General features: G+C 36.2%; 1 protein-coding gene across 4 annotated transcripts; it reads left to right on the top strand.

Annotated features, from left to right (window-relative positions):
- The first annotated feature begins 868 nt into the window (after positions 1–868).
- LOC107790988 (cation-chloride cotransporter 1) lies at positions 869–22,487 on the top strand. Of its 4 annotated transcripts, none has more exons than XM_075250139.1 (13): positions 869–1,396; positions 2,045–2,191; positions 3,801–3,879; positions 12,318–12,409; positions 12,737–12,851; positions 13,119–13,219; positions 13,362–13,423; positions 13,684–13,911; positions 15,320–15,434; positions 15,577–15,771; positions 16,415–16,815; positions 18,517–18,678; positions 21,205–22,487. In XM_075250139.1, exons 1-13 carry the CDS (start codon positions 1,200–1,202, stop codon positions 22,281–22,283), a joined length of 2,973 nt encoding a protein of 990 aa, XP_075106240.1. In that variant the 5' UTR covers positions 869–1,199; the 3' UTR covers positions 22,284–22,487. The 4 variants fall into 4 exon arrangements, with proteins under 4 accessions (XP_075106240.1, XP_075106241.1, XP_075106242.1 ...); XM_075250140.1 differs by having other exon boundaries at positions 942–1,396; positions 15,332–15,434; XM_075250141.1 differs by having other exon boundaries at positions 942–1,396; positions 2,045–2,198.
- Positions 22,488–24,366: the final 1,879 nt, after the last annotated feature.

Here is a 24,366-nt window from a genome sequence, read left to right as displayed (position 1 = left end):
AATCAAACTGCCAGAACGTGTAAACTGCCAACTTTTGTTGTTTCTTAACAAAAACACGCTCCCACTTCTGTGCAGTATCTACTGATGTCTGGCGGAGAGCTGGTGATGAGTCTTGCGTCTTGACTCTTGGGGGTTGCGACGGAAACAAGAATGAGAACTGAGAGACAAACGACTGAAGACTGAAGAGTTAAGAGGGAATTAGGAAAATAAATAACCCTAGTATATACTTAAGGGTAAATTAGTAAATTACATCATTCTTATTGGGTTATCAGTTTTTACCCAATAACAAAAATGCAAACCGAGCCCGAACCGATAACCCAATAAAAAAAAATTAACCCGTTACCAAACCGTTAACCCAATAACCCAATACCGATAACCCAATAAAGAATTAACGGTTCGGGTTATCGGTTTACCCGATATATGCACACCCCTAGTTTGGATTGTTCCAAAGTCTCCATAGAGCAAATAAGAATAGGTTAGAATCACAGGATTATGTTATTCCATTATAGACAAAGATAAAATTCAAAATTAAATTATATTAATCATATTGTAATATGACTTAGTTGCATATAAAGATTAAAGTTATATATATATACCAACTATTAATGTAATATAATACAGTTGTATATATTTTATTTTTATATTTAAAAATACACACTTACATTTTTTTATACTATAAAAATTATATGCAATATTAGTTTGAATAAAATTTATTTTCAATAGTATACGGGTGTACGGAATTTGATTTTAATATATAGAAAGTCGTAATTAAATCAAATGTTTGACATAATTTTTATTTTTTCCTAATTGATCAGAGGGATACTCTGGTCAAATAAATTTCCCAACGAGTTTTGAAGTTTTCTTCCCCAATGCAATGCCCCACTAAATCCTCGTGCCTTCCTAGAAACCTGAAACATAAAGTTACGGTCCGGACAGTTAATGACTCCGTTAAGAAAGCCCTGCATATTTTTCCAAAGAGAACCCACCGCCCGCATCTCTCCTCTCTCAAGTCCCGAGTTCCAATCCCCCCCTCTCTCACTATATATAAAGAAATATTTCATGAATTGTCAGATCTCTTTCTCCTCCTTTTCAATTTCTGCGTTTAATCGGATCTGAGTAACCCTTTCTTCCCTGTTTCTCCTCTTTTTTCGCGTTAACACTTTGTTGCATAGTTCAGACTTGACAGCTTAGACTTTGGGATGCATTCGGATAAAAATAAGGAGGTAATAGATGATGGAGAAGATATTGAGGTTGCGGATGATATTAATCAGTTCCCAACCGGTTTGGGACGAAAGTACAGTCCAGTAGTGGCTCACGACGTTAATGATAGTGCCGTTGTTGAGATGACTTCTATTCATCCCGGATCTTCCTCCTCTTTCCCTAAACACGATCTCAAGTACACTACTCTCTCTCTTCTCCTGTTGACTAGTATTGACTGGAAATATAATAATAACTCTTTGTGGGATTTATTGAGACCAAGTAACAACAACAACTACACCTCAGTCCCACTTGAAACAAGTTGGGGATATGAATACTCACTGATCATGTTACTCCATTTAAACCATTGCCAATATTATGCAAAGGATTTAAGTTATACAGTATACATTGAGAGTCTAAAGATATTTTTTAGTGAATTTTAACTTGTGATAGTCGGTTAATTACCATCACAGATTCTCTGCCCCTTGAACCCCCCAAACCACCCAAAAAGAAAAAAAACAAAAGTTGACCCTCAGAGGGTGATGTAGGATTTGAATTTGATGGGTTCGAGATGCCGTTGAACCCACTGACCATTTGAGTTATTGGGTTCGAAATTTAATATTTGTACATATTTGGTAAATTTCTTTAAATTGGGTGCTCGACTGCTTTCTCACATGCTCCATTACTCTGAATAGTTATTATGCCAAAATTGGGTGCATTGGCATGTCCACCATTGTTTCTAATATGAGTTTAAGGGTGTGCAGAGATGTCGTCTAGAATTTTGTTGTCTCTTTTATTTCTTGAAAACCATTTCAAGCATTGTTCTGATTGCACCATTTCTTTTCAGGAAAGTTAAAGTGGGTGTCCAGCCAAATATGGCCTCTGAAGAAAGAGAAGAGTCAGCAGCCAATCATAACATCAATGGTCCTCAAAGAGAGTCCAAACTGGAATTATTTGGCTTTGATTCTCTAGTAAATATTCTAGGTCTCAAGAGGTAAGAGGTACAAAATTCTGTGTCTTTTTTGTTTCATTTTCCTTCTAGTCCACTAACTTTTATTTGCGGGTGAATAATTCATGAAATTCTTTCGATCTCTTTTGTTCTCTTTTTGCTTAATAACTTTTTAGATATAGTTGCATTTTGATATCATTGGAGTAGAATTTGAGTTTTCTGGTGGGTGCTGTGAATCGAAGTCTAGAGAGAGAAGCTCTTCCATCTATCTAGAATCTACTGATTAGAGTTTCAGGCTAGCGTCTCTCTTAGTCTAGGATGCTTCCTTCTTTTTGTAAAGATCTTGATCCCCCCAGTCTAGGATGCTTCCTTCTAAGAAAATTTTCCTCCAAAGTCCGTCTATCTTTTACTTTTCTGAGGCATATCGGCTTTTAGAATCTGTATCCGTTGATTCTTCTTTTGAAGTGATATTTTGAGTCTCCTCTTTTGAATTAAAAGTTTTGATATACAAAGTAACTTGCCTAGCTATAAGGTGACGAGAAATGGAAATCATCAGTCTTATATCATGTTCTTATACATTTTTCGATCGGGTAAATATTTCGTGTTCTTACTCTTCTTTCCTTTTATTTATTATACTGTCAAGATGGAGAGGAGAATGTTCTTTTCCCGGGTGAAATCATGTGAGATTTTAGAAGGCAATGCATGTAGATTCAATTGGTGTGAAAGAAGAAGATAGTTTGTTAGTAAAATCAATAGAGAATGCAGAAATTGCGTGGGTTTCATAACGCAACTGATATCAGCCTTAGAAGCAAGGGTTTGCTTTGCGGAAGATAGAGGAGAACGGGGCAACTTTTTGATTACCATGTACTTCAGAACTACAGTTGGAAAAGTGCTTTATAAGTTTCACGACCCAGGACCAGATGGGCCATGACTGGCACTTAGCGAGCAACTACCACTAGGTGAATCTTGAATCACTGGGGACAAGTTAAGCAAAATAGTTTGCATCTCATATAACGGAAACAGATGACATCCATTTATGCAATAATCATACAATAACAGAAATATAACCGTCAAAATAGTACTAGTCAATATATCCCATACGTATAGGCCACAATGTACATGGAGCATCTGAATAAGAGGCTAAGTGAGATGGGACATAACCCAATACTGAATATAAAGTAAAAAGAACTCAGACATAGTCTCCACGGAAAGGTGGATAGCTCACCACTGATGCTGGATAGAGATATGCAGACACTCAAATGTCGGCTGCTGTATCTGCCCCAATATCTATAGGAGCCAACCTGCTTTAGGTAATTTGGACATAAAGGAATGAAAGAAGTATTAAAGAAAAAGCAGAATCAATAAATAGAGTTTGATACAAATGTTATTTTCCGTCTTTTTGGTTTAACATGCTGGATGTATGTGATTTAGGCATACTGCTTGGTTTCCTAAGCTCCGATTATGTGTTATGGGAGACTGGGATTTTGTACTATAATTATTCTTCTGCTCTTGGTTGCAGTTTATATGAAATAAAGTTGCTTACTTATCAAAATATAAAAATGTCCTTAACAACTAAAGTACTTTCTAACTTCAATTTTCTCTCAATTTTGCTGGTTAAATAATGGAAGAGTTCTTATCAATCTTGTTGTTCCAGTATGACAGGGGATCAAATTCAGGCACCGTCTAGTCCAAGAGATGGTGAGGATGTAACTATCACATTTGAGCAACCTAAGGTACTTGAACTGATTTGTTGAGCATCTATTTGATTTCCCTGAAGCTTTTTTTCATGCACAGTTAAGACTGTTTCATGTTCACAAAAGTTCTGGAATTTATTTTCAGTCTTTATTCCTGTGGCCTTCATTTTCATCTCCTATGCATTCGTCAGTCTACATAGGGGTAAAAAGTGAGTGATTATTTCCTTTTGAATGAACAGTAATGCACAGTAGGCTATAATATTGGCTGTACGATCAAGCTTATAAGAAGACAAAGAGTATGGTAGTACTTAGGTTTTCTACTTAGGATGTCAAATCTTGTACTCCCTCTATCCCAATTTATGGACATTCATCCCTTTTTACTCGGTCCCAAAATTAATGACATCTTTCTACATTTAGTAATAACTAGTCTTAGGTTACGCGCTTTGTGCGTGTACCCTATATTAATGAGTATATAATTAAAATAGTTAATACTATTAAACAACATGGTTGAGTCATAAAGTAAAAATTAAAGAAAAAATGTAAGTTCCTAAAATGATGAATATATGTTGATCTATTTAGCTACTTCAATAAAGGAAGAAATCATGTCCTACAAAAGGCCTCGAATATAAATGAATGTTGATTGTATTTAGCTAGTTCTATAAAGGGAGAAATCACGTTCTACAAAAGGCCTCAGATATCTTACTATGATTTTTTAGAACTAATATTTGCACCAATCCAATAGGTTAGAGGACTACACGGTGTTAGAAAAGAATACACAGAATTGTAACCTGCAAATCTTATCCAATATTAATCACAATAACATGTTCATGCTAATTCTTGAAAAAAAATCAACTGCAATTAAAGAGGAAAAGCAATTCAAAACCAATTCGACGAAAGAAAGCAAAGGGAAAATTTCTATCCGTAGAAATACCTAAATAATGTCGTTAATGAAGACAGTTATGTCGTTTGTGTAGAGGTGGTTGGACTAAGAGAAACTTACCGCAGAAAAAATCTTATTGTTGATTTGCTTTTTCTAACTCAAGAATAATTCTTATTAGTTTTTGCATGATTAGGAATAAAAGACTCAAATCCTATCTATCGAAGACTCAAATTTAATTGCATCAGACTCCATAAAATTAATAATGGTGAATTGCGTATATTTAATATTTATATTATAAATCTTTGTGAGAAGGCACGAGAGAAAATATGATATATTGATATTGTATGTTCAATACAATACAAGAGGTCCTTATTTATAGCTATACTATACAAGGACATACTCCTATTCCAATGTGGGACAAGACTACATTATGTACATATCTAACACTCCCCTCAAGCCGGTGCATACACATCATATGTACCGAGCTTGTTACACATGTAACTAATACGAGAACCAGTAAGAGACTTAGTGAAAATATTTGCGAGTTGATCATTCGACTTTACAAACTTTGTAACAATATCTCCTGAAAGTATTTTTTCTCCGACAAAGTGACAGTCGATCTCAATGTGTTTAATCCTCTCATGGAACACCAGATTTGACGCAATATGAAGAGCAGCTTGGTTATCACACACTAGTTCCATCCTACTGATTTCTCCGAACTTTAACTCCTTGAGCAACTGCTTGACCCAAACTAACTCACACGTTGCCATAGCCATGACCCGATCTTCGGGTTCGGCGCTAGATCGAGCAACTACATTCTGTTTCTTGCTCTTCCACGAGACCAAATTACCTCCTACTATAACACAATATCCAGATGTAGATCGTCTATCAAAAGGTGATCCTGCCCGATCAGCATCTGTGTACCCAACAATTTGCTCGTGGCCTCGTTCTTCGAATAGTAATCCTTTGCCTGGAGCTGACTTTATATACCAAAGAATACGAACAACTGCATCCCAGTGACTATCACAGGGAAAATCCATAAACTGACTTACAACACTCACCGGAAAAGAAATGTCAGGTCTAGTCTCTGTGAGGTAATTCAATTTTTCAACCAACCTCCTATATCTCGTAGGGTCTCTAAGAGGATCCCCCTGTCTAGGCAGAAGCTTAGCATTCGGATCCATAGGAGAGTCAATAGGTCTGCAACTCATCATTCCAGTCTCCTCAAGAATGTTTAAGGCATACTTCTGCTGTGAAATAACAATACCTGAGCTAGACTGAGCATCCTTAATACCTAGAAAATACTTCAAACTGCCTAGATCCTTAGTTTGGAAGTGCTCAAGAGATGTTTCTTCAGATTAGTAATACCATCCTGATCGTTGCCAGTAATAACAATATCATCAACATAAACCACCAGATAAATACACAGATTCGGAGCAGAATGTCGATAAAACACAGAGTGATCAGCCTCACTACGAGTCATGCCGAACTCCTGAATAATTGTGCTGAACTTACCAAACTAGGCTCGTGGGGACTGTATCAAACCATATAATGACCTGCGCAATCTGCATACACAACCACTAAACTCCCCCTGAGCAACAAAACCAGGTGGTTGCTTCATATAAACTTCCTCGTCAAGATCACCGTGGAGAAAAACATTCTTAATGTCTAATTGATAAAGAGGCCAATGATGTACAACAACCATTGGAAAAAAAAAGACGAACAAATGCTATTTTAGCCACGGGAGAGAAAATATCACTATAATCAAGCCCAAAAATCTGAGTATATCCTTTTGCAACAAGACGAGCCTTAAGCCGATCAACCTGGCCATCCGGATTGACTTTGACTGCATAAACCTAACGACAACCAACAGTAGACTTACCTGCAGGAAGAGGAACAAGCTCCCAAGTACCACTCAAATGTAAAGCATACATCTCGTCAATCATAGCCTGTCGCCATCCAGGATGAGATAGTGCCTCACCTGTAGACTTAGGAATAGAAACAGTGGACAAAGAAGATATAAAAGCATAATGAGGTGATGACAGACGATGATAACTTAGACCAACATAGTGAGGATTAGGATTAAGTGTGGACCGTACACCTTTGCGGAGTGCAATTGGTTGACTAAGAGGAGACAAGTCCGCAGTAGGTGCAGAATCTGATGCAGGACGTGAATCACCTGAACCTGATGCTGGATGTGGACGACGATGATAAGTCAAGAGTGGCGGAGCTGCAGAAGGTTGAACTGGATTATGTGGAGGAACTGGACCTATAGGTGATGGAACTAGAGCTATAGATGGTGGAACAGGAGCTATATATGGTGGAGCTAGAGATGTAGAGGAAGATGGATGGGAGATCGTGACTGGATCTCCAAAAGAAGAGGATGGTAGTACCTCAGAAATATCTAAGTGATTACCTGGACCTGTGAAGTATGATTGGGTTTCAAAAAAGGTAACATCAGCGGACATAAGGTACCGCTGGAGGTCAGGAGAATAGCATCGATACCCCTTTTGTGTTCTCGAGAAACCAAGAAATACGCACTTAAGACCACGGGGAGCTAACTTATCTGTTCCTGGAGTAAGGTTATGGACAAAACAAGTGCTTCCAAAGACATGGGGTGGAAGAGAGAACAAAGGTAAGTGAGGAAACATGACAGAGAATGGAACTTGGTTCTAGATAGCTGAAGATGGCATACGATTAATAAGATAGCAAGATGTAAGAACTGCATCCCCCAAAAAATGCAACGGAGCATGAGATTGTATGAGTAGAGTACGAGCAGTTTCAATAAGATGTCTATTCTTTCTTTCAGCTACCCCATTTTGTTGAGATGTGTACGGACAAGATGTTTGATGAATAATCCCATGAGTTTCATAAACCGCTGAAATAGGGAAGACAAATGCTCTCGGGCATTATCACTACGAAATGTGCGAATAGAAACCCCAAATTGATTTTGAATTTCAGCGTGAAATGTCTGGAAAATAGAAAACAACTCAGATCGATTTTTTATCAAAAATATCCAGGTGCACCTAGAATAGTCATCAATGAAACTGACAAAGTAGCGGAATCCTAATGTAGAATTGACCCGACTAGGACCCCAAACATCTGAATGGACTAAAGTAAAAGGTGACTCTGCTCGATTATCAATACGTCGAGGGAAATGAGAGCTAGTATGCTTACCGAGCTAACATGACTCACACTCTAGAGCTGACAAGTGAGATAAACTAGGTACCATTTTCTGAAGTTTTGACAAACTGGGATGTCCCAATCGTTTATGTAATAAAGCTAGTGAATCAGTAACAGGACAAGTTGGGGATGGAAGACAAGATGCGAGTCCATATGATTTAGCAAGGATAAGGTAATAAAGTCCATTTGATTCACGTCTGGTACCAATGATCCTCCCTATATTGCGTTCCTGTATAAAAACATGATCATCAAGAAATAAAGCGGCACATTTAAGTTATTTGGCTAGGCGACTAACAACTATGAGATTAAAAGGACTATTAGGGACATAAAGAACTGAATCTAAAGGTAAGGAAGGAATTGAGCTTGCTTGACCTATTGCAGTTGCCATGGTTTGAGACCCATTGACCATTGTGACTCTAGGAAGAGATTGAGAATACGAAATAGTAGTGAAAAGAGATTTGTTACCAGAAATATGATCTGATGCACCTGAATCAATGACTCAAGGCTCAGAGGATGAAGATTGAGAGACACAAGTCACACTATTACCTGTTTGAACAACGGAAGCTATCTCATAAGATGTCTGCTTACCTGCTTTGTATTGAAGAAACTCAAAATAATCCGCTAAAGAAACCATCCAACTATTTGAAGTATCGGTTCCCATGTCGCTACAATTAATAGTAGTAGGGTTAATTTGAAATAGTGGAAATTAGTTACTCCTTTGGAAAAACTGAAGAAATCGCTAAGAAAACACTGTTTCTGCCCCGGAAACTTAACATTGTTCTGCGTGGAAAAAACTGTTCATGCCAGAAATACTGTAGCAACCGGAAAAAATTCAAAGTGGTCGGAATGAAATAAAAACAGTAGGAGTAGGATCGGAATTACCAGACGACCCAACTGTTCTGAAGAAATTTTTTCAAAAAATGGCCGGCAGTCCACTTCTGAAATCACTGTTCACGTCGGAAAAATATAAAAGTGGTCGGAATTTGGTGTAACCTGGATGGGTAGGCTCGGAATTGCAAGGGAATAATCTGTCCTGAAGAGTCGTCGCCAAAAAATGGCCGCAAGGTGGCCCATGCGACGTTGGAACTTCACCGGAACAGTTTCTTCCGACAGCTACAGTACTGCCGGAGATTTTCACTGGGGTTTGGTCGCCGGACAGTGACTACTCTTGTGGTAGTGTTGGATTTTGCACAACACTGACCGAGACAAAGCAGAAGCAAAACAACTTTGAAAAATCGCCGGAAAAAAAGGTTCCGGTGACTAATTTCACTTCCCGGAATTGCTGGAATTTATGCACAACGATAAATCTCTCACGATTGCTCTGATACCATGTGAGAAGGCACGGGAGAAAATATGATATATTGATATTGTGTGTTCAATACAATACAAGAGGTCCTTATTTATAGCTATACTATACAAGGACATACTACTCCTATTCCAATGTGGGACAAGACTACATTATTTACATATCTAACATCTTAAATCTTAAAACATAGAATTTAGTCTATGTTTAAATTAATTCTAACAAAACATAGAAAAGGAAATAAACAAAAGCATGGACAGAAGCAATATTCTCACCACATTCACCTGCAAGGAAATGAAGCTAATTTTAATGTAATATGACAGTATAAAATGATTAAATAACTCTAATGAAAATAAAAAGAAATAGATAGTAAAAATTTGAAAAGAAGCAAAGCATTCCTGTCGTATTCAGTAAAGTCTTCGTATAAGGAGTCCTCTTTTAATTAGTTAAAAATGTTAGAAACCTAGAGAAAATTTGAAAATAAACAACATTATGATTACATTCCTAACGTGTGCTGTAAAGTTTATGTAAATTAATATCGTAACATTCTTCTTCTATTAATTAAAATGGTCAAAGAATTTAGGAAAAGTAAAAAAATATTGAAGAGTCAAAGCGAAAAATTACTACTCAATTCAAATAAGGAATAGTTTAGTAAAACTATTTTCAAACTCCTAAATATTAGGAAAGCAATTTAAAGTTAAAATTTTATTCAATATGAAATCTCCTTTTAAAGGATAAAAAAGGTGAACAACATTACGATACGTGCGATGTGTGTACCCTATATCGATGTGTATAAAATTATAAGAATATAACCCTTGAAAATAAAATTTTAAAAAATATAAGCTCTTGAAAATGACGAATATTGATCCTATTTAGTCAAAAAGTAGTGAATGGCCTAGCTAAGCATGAAAACAACCAAGACAATCTTGAAAGATTAGTGTTCTATTATGTATCCCTTCTTTTATTTTAATTTTGTATCAAAATGAGCGTTTAGGTACTTATTATAGACATGTCAACTACAAAAAGAAAAAAATTAGCGATGGACCAATTATGTAGCTAAATAATAAAAAATAATAAAAATTCATATTCGGTGATAGAATTAGTGACAAGTTATAAAAATATCCTATTATCTACAAGATGAATTTTGTAACTAACTCCTATTTTATAAAGTCAAATTATGTAATAAACTTTCTTAGTAATAATATTTGTTTCTTTTTTTACCAAAAAATAATAATTTAGGTACTTCTGTAAATTAATTATGGTAATTAATTTTTTTTATCACAAATTAATAATTCCTATTTTCTTTTCCACAATAATTACTATTTTAAAACATAACGCCGTAGTAAATTTTAAGAATAGAAACAAACGGATTTAACAACCAAGCTTCTAAAAGAATACATCGTAGATTTTCCTTGTTGGAAAAGAAACTTTCCTCCTACTTTTTTGTATTCTTTCAGTGTCTTAATATTGTGTATCCTTATTAGGAGAAGATATCAAACACTAAATTATATTTTAAAAAAACTTCTTTGATTTGGAACTCCTAAATATTAGGAAAGCTTTGACTTTACAATTTTATCCAATGTAAAATATATTTTTAAAGGGTAAAAAAGACGAACGGCATTCCGCTAAGGGCCTTCGTGCTTTTAATATAATATAGATTTAACTTTAAACTTCTCATTTTACCATTAATGAAATAATTTATAACTTTCATAAATTTCTATGCCTTGTTTTTTTATCATAAGTTTCAAAAGTCTTTATTTTTCTCCTAAACTCCGTGCCAGTCAAGCACCGTCACTGAAATTGGGGCGGAGGGAGTATGTTCTATAGAATTTTGAGCTTTACGTCACACCGTTCCATATTCATTCTTTCATCAAAATAAGTTTAAACATACAATTATTCTCCTTTGTTTAAGAAGAATTAACCTAATTAGCTGCACACCCAACAACTTAAACTAAAAATAACCCGTGATGTATAATATATGTATAATTCATGTAGATAATATGTGTATTAACCGTGTATAATTTATGTATACTGGCTAGAAAAAGTAAACTGTGAATCCGGCTGGCTATTTGTGTAAAATCCCTTTCTTATGAGAGAATTTCCTTCTCATCGATTTTTGAACATATTGGAGATAATTTAAACTTTAAAAGCTGGTTCTGTGCGATAGCAAGGATCGTTTAAATTTTTCGTTTAGCTATTCCTAGGTTTAGATTAGTTGTTTAAGTGGCACAAGCGAGCGGTAGTTTGCTAATTCTTCATTTTTGCGACAGTCCTGTGGAGAACTTATCTGAGGCAAGTTATCTATTGTTTCCCTGGATTATCTGTCGTCCTATTTGTTTGAGGAGTTCAGTTGTAATTCATATAATTGGTTGTATCGTAAAAGGATTTTAGCCAGCTCATAAAAACTATGCATCTGGTGTTTAATTTAATATGGGGAACTTTATTTTGATCTCCAATGGTTTTCGCAGAACCTTTTATTGCTTCTTTGGTGCTTTATGCAACCTTACCTGAGGAGGTTATCCTAGGTAATTCTAGCTTCTCTGGTTTACTGCTTTATTGCATTGGTGCTGTATTGCTGATGCTTGGTGATTTCCCTCTTATCCTCCATCAGCTGTTGTTGGTTCACACTGAACTTCCCTAAAGACCATTCCAGATTTAAATATGTAGCTACTGCTTGGTTCTTCTTGTCCTCCATCAATCAATCAGCTATTGTTGGCTCATATTAACTTCCTAAGGAAGGACTATTCTAGCTTTAGATATGTAGCTTACTATGTTGTTGCAATATTCTTTATTTTTTGTAAAGAAGAGGAAGAGTTACTCACATGTTTCTTTCCAATAACAGTAAGGATACATATGGAACTTGTTAATGAGCTTTAGATATGCAGCTAATTGCTTGGTTGCACTTTTCATTCTCTTGCAAAGAAAACAAGAGCGACTGTCACATGTTTCTTTCCTCTGAGAAAATTTAGCCGTGGAATTTGTTGATGTTTCCATGTTTTCGTTGACACTTAATCATTGCACATACCTGGCCAGTAAATTTTGTAACGATGGATTGCTTAATGAAACTTTGAGTGCTTTTTTAACATCTCTCTATGTCAAATGTTTTTTAAGCCAACTGCTGATAAGTCGGGCACATGGATGGGAGTGTTCATGCCATGCTTGCAAAATATTTTGGGGATCATTTACTACATTAGATTTTCATGGTAAGTTGCATACTATCTGGTGTAGTACCAATCAGCTCTTCTCGTTACTCCATAAATGTGTGGTTATATTGATATTATGATGTACTCAAACTGATCTGCTTTAGCCAACACCTCTGACAATCCCCTCCTATAAAAATTGATTATTGCGAGTAGATATCGAAAGGGAGAAAAGATATCTTCGGGTAAGATGAGGAAGTGAAAAGTAACAGGAAAAGGAACAAAGAGCAAATGCTCCCACTACTTTGATCTACTTGTGTTAGTTTGATGATACGCTCTAAAATGAAATAACCGCTCTATTTGCTTCGGTTTGTTCTGTGGATACTGCAGGATTGTTGGTATGGCTGGCATTGGAGAGTCATTGTTGCTGGTTGTGTTCTGTGGATCATGTACTTTCCTGACTACAGTATCATTAAGTGCGATTGCCAGCAATGGTGCCATGAAGGTGGGAAACTGTTCATCAGTTCGATGCAGATTAAGACGATAGATTTCCAATGTCGCTTCACAGTATAACTAGCGGCACTGATATGTGTATTTCTGTTGCCCAACATTGGTTAAACAAGGATAGGGATGAGTCAGTGTGTGGCCATCTCATCTAAAAGCTTAAGTTGTTAGAGAGAGCACACTTTTGATTACTTAACTACTATGTCGTCAACAATGTCCTTGTGCTTATTTGGTTAATGATATCCTTGATTTGTTTTCTCTAATCTAGGGTGGTGGGCCTTACTATCTCATTGGTCGTGCATTGGGTCCAGAAGTTGGTGTCAGCATTGGGCTCTGTTTTTTCCTTGGGAATGCAATTGCTGGAGCAATGTGAGTATACATCACTTTATATTGGTATGAAGGAGCTACTAACTTGGCGGAGGTGCCAAAGTAGGTTAAGTTGCTTTCATCATTTCAAACTATCTAAAAAAGAATTTTTTGATGTCTGTATTTACATGTGCCTGCTGGTTAGGTATGTACTGGGAGCTGTTGAGACTTTTCTAAATGCTGTACCAAGTGCTGGCATCTTTAGAGGTATTTCTTAAGTGAGATTGATTTACTTGATTTGTTACAAGTTAGTAATCCAACTTCACTTTAAATTCTGGTTTTGCTATGTCTGCTTTTTAGAAAAATGGTTTGGCTGTTGTATGTACTTTTACTGCAAAACCATCTGATATCCTACTTGGCTTTATCATAACATTGATACAAGTAATTTATTGTTGATTTTTAATGGATAATACATTATTGTTTTCAAATTCATTTGTATATCTGAACTTAATTTATCATCGATGCAGAAACTATCACACGAGTTAATGGCACAGATATTGCAGAGCCCATTACAAGTCCAAGTTTGCATGACCTGCAGATTTATGGGATTGTCGTCTCTATTCTTCTCTGCTTTGTAGTTTTTGGTGGAGTAAAAATGATCAATCGCGTTGCACCGGCATTTCTTGTACCCGTTTTATTCTCACTGCTTTGCATATTTGTCGGCATCTTTTCTGCGAGGCATGATCGTCCTGCAGGTTTATGCTGTCTATGCCTTCATTCTTGCTCTTTTTCTGTCTTACTCTTTTCCTGTTTTCCTCGAGAGGTTTTTGAAATCTCTGTGTGTAATTCTTGTGTGCTATACACCTTCTCTGTATGAGGTCTCTATTCCATTTTGTATGATACTCTTTCTTTTCCAGTTTGTTCCAAAAAGAATGACAACTTTCTAGATTTGGAAACTCTTTAACTTTAAACTTCTTATTTTATTCTTAATGACATGCTCTTATAGTCACAGAAATGTCATGACATGTTTAAGATCACAAGTTCTCAAGCACTCTTGTTATGTGGCAAAAGTCTTCCTTTCTTTTTTAAATTCCATTCCTAGTCAAATACCACTCTATAAACCGAAACCGAGGGAGTATAATTTATATAAGAGCATGCTTGACACTGATGGTAATGCAAATTCATCAGCCTTGGCCCTGTTAGTTGAGTCTATGTTTACTGGTATTGGTAAAATGGTCTTTAATTCTTGATCAGAACTTGATATCTCAACCTCAGGGGTTCTCACCATTTTATGTTGCTTTAGTGATGACCCTTCCATGGTTCATACATCATTCTAGCTCATCTTATTAGTTTGAGGCCATCTTGGAGTATAGTAATGTTGAACGTTTTGTTGAACATTATGTTTCTTTGCTTTAAATAAATTGCATCTTTGAAGCTGCAGATGGAAGTCAAGGGCTACATATTGGTGATAACAGAAGGCTGTAGAATACAAATTAATTACTGTTTTTTATAAGAATAAAGTCTCTTAAGAACTCTAACTACAAGCAGACTGGAATCCTAAAGCTAACTTAGAATGCAATCAAATAGCATCGAAGAACTAAAACTACTAAGGAACAACTATAAAAGTTACAAAAAGGAAAAAAAAGTCCCAACTGTAGATGGCGAAAGCCTTGGCTACAGTAACAGCTTTGTTACACGAACTGTGAATAGTAAACTTTGCACAGTGCTTTCATGGACGGTACTTTATTTGCTCCCTATATTCCTGCATTATTTGCATTTTATGAGAAAGAATTTGTGTGCTCCTTTACGTATGATTCGTTTGTTAAATTATAACATGAAATTTGAAAAGGCAATGGATGAATGAGATTTTTGAAATGGAAGCCCGAAGATTAATTCACTTATTTCATCTTCGCTTTAGTGGGATGGTTTCCTGTGTCATGATATTTTGAGGACTGGCGTAAAGTTAAGATGGCTTTTACTGACTTATCACTTTAGCGATGGATATAGAAGATTCATATAGCCAATCCAAAATTATATTGGGATTGAGGTTTAGTTGATTGAATTAAGTGATATAAGCTTTGTCCTCCCTGAAGTTTTGTTAATCATGATTTTCATTTCTCTATATATGTATATGTGACACCACTGTTGCTATGCATGGTACAGTTGGGATCACAGGGTTGAGTTTGGAATCTTTCAAAAATAACTGGGGATCTTCTTATCAGATGACGAATAATGCTGGAATTCCAGATCCCAATGGCAAGATATACTGGGATTTTAAGTAAGGCATGCATTTGTTCCTTCATTTTACACTATCCTTTTGCTAGGATACGTCATTCGTTCTTCTTTCTACCTTTTACTTCAATGTGCATAGTGAAAGCATTTGGAACTAGGTCTAACATTTGTTTCCTTCTTCATGTTAGTGCATTGGTAGGTCTCTTCTTCCCTGCTGTGACTGGGATCATGGCAGGTTCAAACCGTTCAGCATCACTAAAGGACACTCAACGTTCAATTCCTGTTGGGACCTTAGCTGCAACTTTGACTACTACTGGTTTATATCTGGTTTCCGTGCTATTATTCGGAGCTGTTTCAACTAGAGATAAGCTTTTGACTGACAGGTAGCATGAAGTGACTTTATGATACATTATCATACTTCGTGGTGCTGTCCTTGTTCCTACCTGCACTTGCAGCTTTGAGTGATTGCTTTTTGAAAATGAATGTTGAGTATGTTCGGTAGAGAAAGATATAGCAACAACAACAACAACAAACTCCGCCTCAATCCCTAGCAAGTTGGTATCGGCCGTATGATACCTCTCTATCCGTGTTACTCCATGTAGTGTAATTTTTAACTTTACCTTTCTAAATCGAGTACGTAAGGGAAGTGGGTTAAGACATCTCTTTTTCTAAAGTGGACATCATCAAATTATTAAGACACACTTTATTTCTTTTAAAGTTCTAAAACTCAGTTTAGAGTGTGATATGAATTTTTTTTAAGAGGAACACCTCTCTATAGCCTCTCCATATTTAATCATATTTGTTGGGAGGGAAAAAGAGGAAGGTGTGAGGTGAGGAAGTAAAAAAGGGAAGGTAAAATTATTTCCCTTTACTCAGCTATTGGAGATGATGACATTCTACCTGAAACTGCATCTAACTCTTCATTTTGTGTGGAAGAGATTATTTCATGATGCTTAATGGTATTTGGTTCAATGATCAAGAAATCTTAAATTGGGATTCACTGCATTACTAAAAGTATTTGTGCAGGTTGTTGAGTGCTACAGTTGCATGGCCACTTCCAGCTATTGTTTATGTTGGGATAATCCTCTCAACCTTGGGGGCAGCCCTTCAAAGCTTGACTGGTGCTCCTCGTCTCCTTGCAGCAATTGCAAATGATGACATTCTACCTGTTCTTAACTATTTTAAGGTGGCAGATGGACATGAGCCTCATGTGGCTACTCTCTTCACTGCCTTCATCTGCATTGGTTGTGTTGTTATTGGGAATCTAGATCTTGTCTCACCTACTTCAACAATGTTTTACCTCGTATGCTATGCTGGTGTGAACTTATCCTCCTTCCTTCTGGATCTGTTAGATGCTCCCAGCTGGCGACCTCGATGGAAATTTCACCATTGGGGCCTCTCTCTTGTTGGAGCATTACTTTGTATAGGTATCTTCTTTGCTTCAGCTGTTGGATAATGGTTTTATTTTCCTAGTTATGGATAATGTAGATGGCAATAACTAAACCATTGATCCTAGTTGGGATTTTATTTTCCTACTTTACCTTTTTGTTTCCTGAGCCGAGGGTCTATTGGAAACAATCTCTCTATCCTCACAAGGTAGGGATAAGGTCTGCGTACACATTACCCTCCCCAGACCCCACGGTGTGGGATAATGCTGGGTATGTTGTTGTTGTTGTTGTTACCTTTTTGTTGAGTGATATACCAGTTCCACATGGACTGTGTAAGTGCTTCCAAAGGAATTTATAGAGGTCTTGGCCTGCTCTCCCCATTCGGAATTTATAGAGGTGTTGGCCTGTTCTCCCCATTCGCTTAAGGTTTTGGGTTGGCTGGTCGGATTCTTTCACATTGTATCAGAGCGAAAACCTATTTCTCACACTCGCAAGTCCACGTTAAAGTTCAAATGTGAACCCAAAATCAGGTTATACATGTAGGAAGGTGTTGAGTGATAAAATTTCCTATATAAGTTGTATAAAGGATTCCAAAGGGCATCCAAAGGGGTTTTACACATCTTCATATTTTTTCTTTGATTTAAATATCATGAAGAAGTTTGCTTTGTTAATTTTTTTTTCACTGTCCCAAGATTCCGGATTCTCTCAATTTTTATAAGTTCTGAACAAAAGTTTTCTTTAGACCACCAAATAAGTTTCTCTTGGATATTTCAATTTTCAATCATAGCATGTGAAATGCTCATGGGTTCTATCCATGTTTTTGTAAACTTGTCCGAAACCAAATGTCCTATGGTTGCTGTCACTTTCCATGTTTTTCTTCTTCTACAAGTTGGTCATTTCAGTTTGATGATCTAAGCAAAGTAGACTAAGGGATCTTATTGATATCCTCATAGCTCTTCCTTCCTTTAGTTTTCTTTTGTTGGTATTTATTCAGTCCTTTTTTCTTCTATTTGGCATGTGTGTGATGCTGCCAGAGCCTGCTCATCCTTTTTGTTAGAGAACTTTGTGACTTGTGAAATGACCTTGTTGCTCTGAATTTCTGCCCTTGTATACTGTAGCATGTGGGCTGGCCTCAACTCGCAGACTTTATACGAATTGATATGTCATTCTTTCTTGGGTACTCTATGCCATCTTCACTTAACTTTTGCAATTTGAACTTATAGTGGGACAGGTCATGATCGGAATTTGTAGAATAATTGAACAGGCAGTGGAACTTGGGAAGTTTGTTTTTTCTTCTCTCTAGACCCTCATGATGTTCTCTGATATCAAAGAGTAATATTGGTTTATTTAAAATTCTTGATTTATAAAAGTAAGATGTCTATTATGAAGGATGGACACTTTCTATACCTGAATAAGATTAAACTTTGAGCACCCCTGATGGAACCAATATTCTCAGGTCATCTTCGTGCTCGAGGACTCTTAGATGAGTTCACTGTGTTAGTCTTGACTTTCCACCTCTGCTACCCAATCCAAAGATTGATTCAAATAGTAAAAACACTATAGTTTGCTTTTCTATAATTTATCCTATATTTGCACCTTTAGTGATGTAGTTGGCTAGAATAAGCTATGGGACAACCTATAGAGGTGGTCGACTTACCTTGAATTTAATGTTTTCACTCATCTGATCTCTTCCTCCAGGTCAGAGTTTGTTTATGTTTTCTTTCTATTGTTTGTTTACAGTGATCATGTTTTTGATTTCCTGGGCATTCACCATTGTATCACTAGCCCTGGCAAGCCTCATATATTATTACGTAAGTATCAAGGGGAAAGCAGGAGACTGGGGTGATGGTTTTAAGAGTGCGTATTTTCAGCTTGCTCTTCGCAGTTTACGATCTTTGGGAGGTATGTATGAGTAGTTTGTATAATTTACTTATTAACTTACACAGCTCAGATTCTTGTGTACTGGCCCTTCTTTTGTTTTCTCAAAACTTACTGTTTCCTCCCCTTTGTTGTATCTTCTTATTTGAGCAAAGATTGAGTGAGGGAATACAAAAGTTTAGATTGTCACTAAAGGAGCCATAATGTATTCATTGTGATAGGTTGTTTCTCTAATTTGTTATTTAAGTGAAACTGCAGTTTGTTTTGTTTCCAGATCCTTGTGTTGCTTTTGGGGATCCATTTGATTTAAAAGTTCCTTTTTTTGTGAGAGAAATATGAAAGGACGTGAACTCTCACCATCTCTCATTTAATTGTTGGTATATAAAGGGCAATTATGGTACTTTACATATATGTGTCAAAACTCTTTCTTTGGTTTTAAATTCCATGACCGGTCAAACAACGCCACATAAAATGGAGTAGAGGGAATAATTGTTTGAAGGGTCAGTTTTGTTATCTTTTTCCTTATTAGTAATTTAATAAGTAACTTATTGCTACCTTCCGTTTAGGTTAATGATAGATGTGAACCTCCCTCCAGCTTACGAAATTACATCTAATAGACTAATACCCCCATTTGTCTCAAAATGCATTACTGAAACTGTGAAACCTCAGCTCGCTTGCTTTTGGAGTGGTGATTCCTCTTTAACAAAAATTCAAAAATAAAAGTCAAATCCCAATTGCCCATTTCATATTATTATTAACTTGACTCGTTACCTATTATGTGGAGGTACATAAGCTTAGGAAAAAAATATAAAATATCCCTTTTGTCACCACTCACCACCGCCTAACAAAAAGAATAACATCAACTAAGTGCTGAACTTTAAAATTGTTGAAATTTTATTTTTTCGATTAAGTGAAAACTGCATTTAACATCTCTTTATGTGGTCAAAAAGAACTTTCACCCAAAAGAATTATCTTAAGAAAAGCGTGCTTTCTAATTAAAAAAACTCTGAGAGGTTTAGATATAATTTAGCTCATATAATTTGAATAAGAAAATGAGTGATGCCACAATATAGGAAAAAGAAGAGAATATATAGGAATTAGGCAAAGGCATAAATGTCTTTATTTTGGTATAGTTTTTGCCTTTAAGGAAGGGAGCTCCATGTATGCATATTAGAACAGGAAGGGTATTGTTGTCTGTAATGTTGCTAAAGTAGATGGTTGGTACCTGTAGTTTACCCCTTATTTAACAATATACCCATCTCAGCTGGTCTACCGCTATCAAATCAATTTTACATTGAATTCGCACATTTAAGATGCTGTAAGTTTCTTGAAAATGGAAGAGTAAAATAAAGGATAAGCTACAGAAGAGTTGGAGGGTTAAAATTATGAGTCATAATTCTGGCTCTGCGACCACTAATAGTGTTATAGCCAATGATAAATCTGTTTTGGAGATGGAGAATATTTGGTTACTTATCTGTTTCTGCTCTATTTCTTATTCTTTGGGTGATTGCTTAAATTGTAATTAGCTAATTAGCAGAGTGCAGATTAGTTGATTTTTATGTTCTGTTTACAAGTATGGTTTATGTATAGATTTCTCCCTGTAGAATTCTGAGTCATGGGTTTTGGCATCGTACAATTCTTTCCTATAAAATCAATGAATTCAAACTTTTAAAAGGTTTAAGTGGATGAGTTGCCTTATTCTTCATCAATTTCTGTTTTCCGCATAGACACTGCAATCCTACTGCTATGTAGGGCATAAAATGTACTTCTAAGGGTGATTAGCTGAATTTGTTACAATCAAAGTGTTGGTAAAGCATGAATATTTGTAAAACGATGAGAAACTACCTAGGTAATATTTTTCTCCAATTTCTTCATAAGCATCGAATTGTATAGCTGTAGTAAATTGTTACTCCTACTTAATACTCCTCCGTCTCAATTTGTATGAAACTTCTCATTTGGGACATCCGGAAATGGTTGATATCGTCCATTTTTATTGCAACATTCACAACTTTCAAGAATTAAATTCATTAGACTATATTTAACCTTTGATGTGATATTTTCTATATTCAAACTAACTTCGAATCATTATAAATACTTTCTCCAATATCATTGATATAACATATAAGTTAGATTAACAATTTAAACTCTGTGCAGTAAAATAGTCTTAAAATGGGAAGGAATGTGTAAAAAGTTGTTGGCTATTACTTGATTGGAAAAAAACGTATATATTGGCTATTAACTTTAAATGGCAAACCTTGCCTCCTTCTCCATTACTTTTCCTGTGGTTATTGGAATAGCCTGCATCACTAGAAATGCAAATACTTTCTGCGAGTATTTGTAATGCATTAAGTTATTAATTGTACAAAACCGAACCTATTGAATAATAATAATATTTGTACAAAACAGAAATTGAAGAGTTTGTGACTTATCATTGGGGAATTTCTTCTCTTGGTTCACTATGCTTAAGTATGTAAGATTTTATTCTTATATGATTTTATTTAGTGCCTCTTGATGTGATGACCTGCAATAAATATTCAATTGTAAATGCAGCAAACCAAGTACACCCGAAAAACTGGTATCCTATCCCGCTTGTATTTTGTCGTCCATGGGGCAAGCTGCCAGAAAATGTGCCGTGCCATCCAAAGCTTGCCGACTTTGCCAACTGCATGAAGAAAAAAGGCAGGGGAATGTCCATCTTTGTCTCTATTATAGATGGAGACTACCATGAACGTGCTGAGGATGCTAAGGCTGCTTGCGAGCAGCTAAGTACCTATATAGAGTACAAGCAATGTGAAGGTGTAGCTGAGATTGTTGTTGCCCCCAACATGTCAGAAGGCTTTAGAGGCATTGTTCAGACTATGGGTCTCGGAAATCTCAAGCCAAATATAATCGTAATGCGGTACCCTGAGATTTGGCGTCGTGAAAATTTGACCGATATTCCTGCTACCTTTGTAGGAATAATAAATGACTGCATTGTTGCAAACAAGGCTGTTGTCATTGTTAAGGGTCTAGATGAATGGCCAAATGAGTATCAAAGACAGTATGGTACCATCGATTTATACTGGATAGTGAGAGATGGTGGTCTTATGCTTCTGCTTTCTCAGCTCCTCCTTACAAAAGATAGCTTTGAGGGGTGTAAGATACAGGTGTTCTGCATTGCAGAGGAAGATTCTGATGCAGAGGGTCTCAAGGCTGATGTAAAGAAATTTCTTTATGATCTCCGGATGCAAGCTGAAGTTATTGTCATTTCGATGAAGTCATGGGAAGCCCAAGGGGAGCAGCAAGAATCTGTTGAAGCATTCAGTGCTGCACAGCAGAGAGTTGCTAGTTACTTGGAAGAAATGAAAGAGCAAGCGCGGAGAGACGGGACCCCTTTGTTGGCTGATGGAAAGCCTGTGTTTGTTGAAGAGCAACAAGTAGAGAAATTCCTCTATACCACTCTAAAGCTGAATTTAATGATACAGAAATACTCGAGAATGGCTGCAGTTGTGCTCGTAAGTCTACCTCCTCCCCCTTCCAACCATCCTGCATCCTTCTACATGGAGTACATGGACCTGTTGGTTGAAAATGTACCAAGGCTCTTGATTGTTCGTGGATATCACAAAGATGTTGTCACTTTATTCACGTAGTTCTTGTTCAAATACCATTTTTTTTTCCTTTAGCTAAAAACATCCAATTTATTTGCCTTAACTTCATTTCTTTTTTTACTTTCCCTCCGCGAGCAGGAGGGGTGTACAATATAGTTCATTGTATAATTCTTTCTTTTTTAACCCGGAAATCTTGACGAAATTTTGTGACCGATGAATCTCAGGTCAATGCAGCCTTTTATACAACTTTTACCTTGTCAACTGTACTATGGTCCAAGTCACAGACTTGGTTAACCTGTTTACCTTTGAGGAAACTTGCTCCTCATCACCCTATTTCTCCTCCCCCCGGAAAAGAGGAGATACTCTAAAGGCTCTTTGTCTCTTATTTCAGCTATCATCGTTTTGTAAAAATTGCACGGGGCATCCTATTTGGTCGCCCTCATTTAACATGTATCCACTATTTTAACTAGTACCCAAAGTTTAAACAACTTCAGGTCTTTTCCTCCTCTTTCTTCTTCTTCTTATTCGGGTGACAGTGATTTCATATGGTGTTTGTGAACATATTTTAAGGCAGTTTATGATGTTTTACAACGGTAAGTTGCTGTGACGCTTTATTTTTACTATTGCTTAGGATTACTTCTTTTTCTTAATTGCAAAATGGGTTCGATAGATTTATTGTTGTTTTGACAAATTGATAATTGAGGCTTGTTCTTGATGATATTTGGAGGTTATATTTCAAATTTGAGCTTATTTGGAGTAGATTTAGGTGTTAAATCGTGTATTGGATTGTTAAAATTCGAAGAACAAATTTCTATTTCTGGGCAATTTGTACTTAATGTCTGTTTGGCCGTAAGTGCACGAAAACGTTGGTTGTACTTCAGACCTATTTGGCCTTAAGTGCATCTGAAGTGTAATTTTTTCACTCGAAACTTGTTTGCCTTAAGTATATAAAATTATTGGTTGCACTTCAGACCTATTTGACCTTAAGTACATTTGAATTGCATTTTTTTTTCACTTCAGACTTTTTGGCCTTAAGTGCATGAAGCCATTGGCTGCACTTCATACCTATTTGCCTTAAAGTGCATCTTAAGTGCAATTTTTCACTTCAAACTTTTTGGCCTTGCGTGCATGAAATCATTAGTTGCATTTCAAAGCTATTTGGCCTTAAGTGAATATGGAGTGCAATTTTTCATTTCAGACTTTTTGGCCTTAAGTGCATGAAACCATTGGTTGCATTTCAGTCCTATTTGGCCTTAAGTGCATCTAAAGTGCAATTTTTTTTCACTTCGTACTTCTCTTACCTTAAGTGAATGAAAATATTTATTGCACTTTAGACCTATTGGGCCATAAGTGCATCTTAAGTGCAATTTTTGTACCTTTAGACTTAATTTGCCTTAAGTGCATTGCACTTCAGACTATTTTTTTTAACTTCGGACCCGATAAGTTTAAAGTTGATCCTAAAATGGGTAAGTTTGTAATTTTTTTTTCAAAGTGAGTATAGCTTCAACTGTGATCCCAAAACCGAGTATAGATGTAAAACCCCCCATCGTTTTGCATCATTGGCCCAAAGGTAGCAAAGGGATTTGGTTTAGGACTCTTTGGTCTCAATGTTTTGTAAAAATTGCACGGGGCTCCCTATTTGGTTGCCCCCATTTAACTTGTACTCACTTTTTTTTTTATAACTTATATCCACTGTTTAAACAACTTCTTCGGGCAACAATAATTTTATATGATGTTTGTAAACATATTTTAAGGTTGTTTATAATGTTTTACAATGGTGAGTTGTTGTGGCGCTTTATTTTTTACTATTGCTTAGGGTTTCTTCTTCTTCTTTTTCTTTTTCTTAATTGCAAAATAGGTTCGTTAAATTTATTGTTGTTTTGACAAATTGATGATTGAGGTTTGTTCTTGATGATATTTGGAGGTTATGTTTCAAATTTGAGCTTATTTGGAGTAGATTTAGGTATTAATTCGTATATTGAATTTTTAAAATTCAAAGAACAAATTTTTGTTTCTGGGCAATTTGCAGTTCAAGCCTATTTGGATTTAAGTGCATGAAAGCGTTGGTTGCACTTCCGTCCTTTTGGCCTTAAGTGCATGAAAATAGTGGTTGCACTTCATATCT

Source organism: Nicotiana tabacum, chromosome 3 (assembly GCF_000715075.1).
Source record: "Nicotiana tabacum cultivar K326 chromosome 3, ASM71507v2, whole genome shotgun sequence".
NCBI lineage: Eukaryota > Viridiplantae > Streptophyta > Magnoliopsida > Solanales > Solanaceae > Nicotiana > Nicotiana tabacum.
Note: the sequence above shows the minus strand (reverse complement) of the source record. Positions and strands in the feature narration are given on the sequence as shown.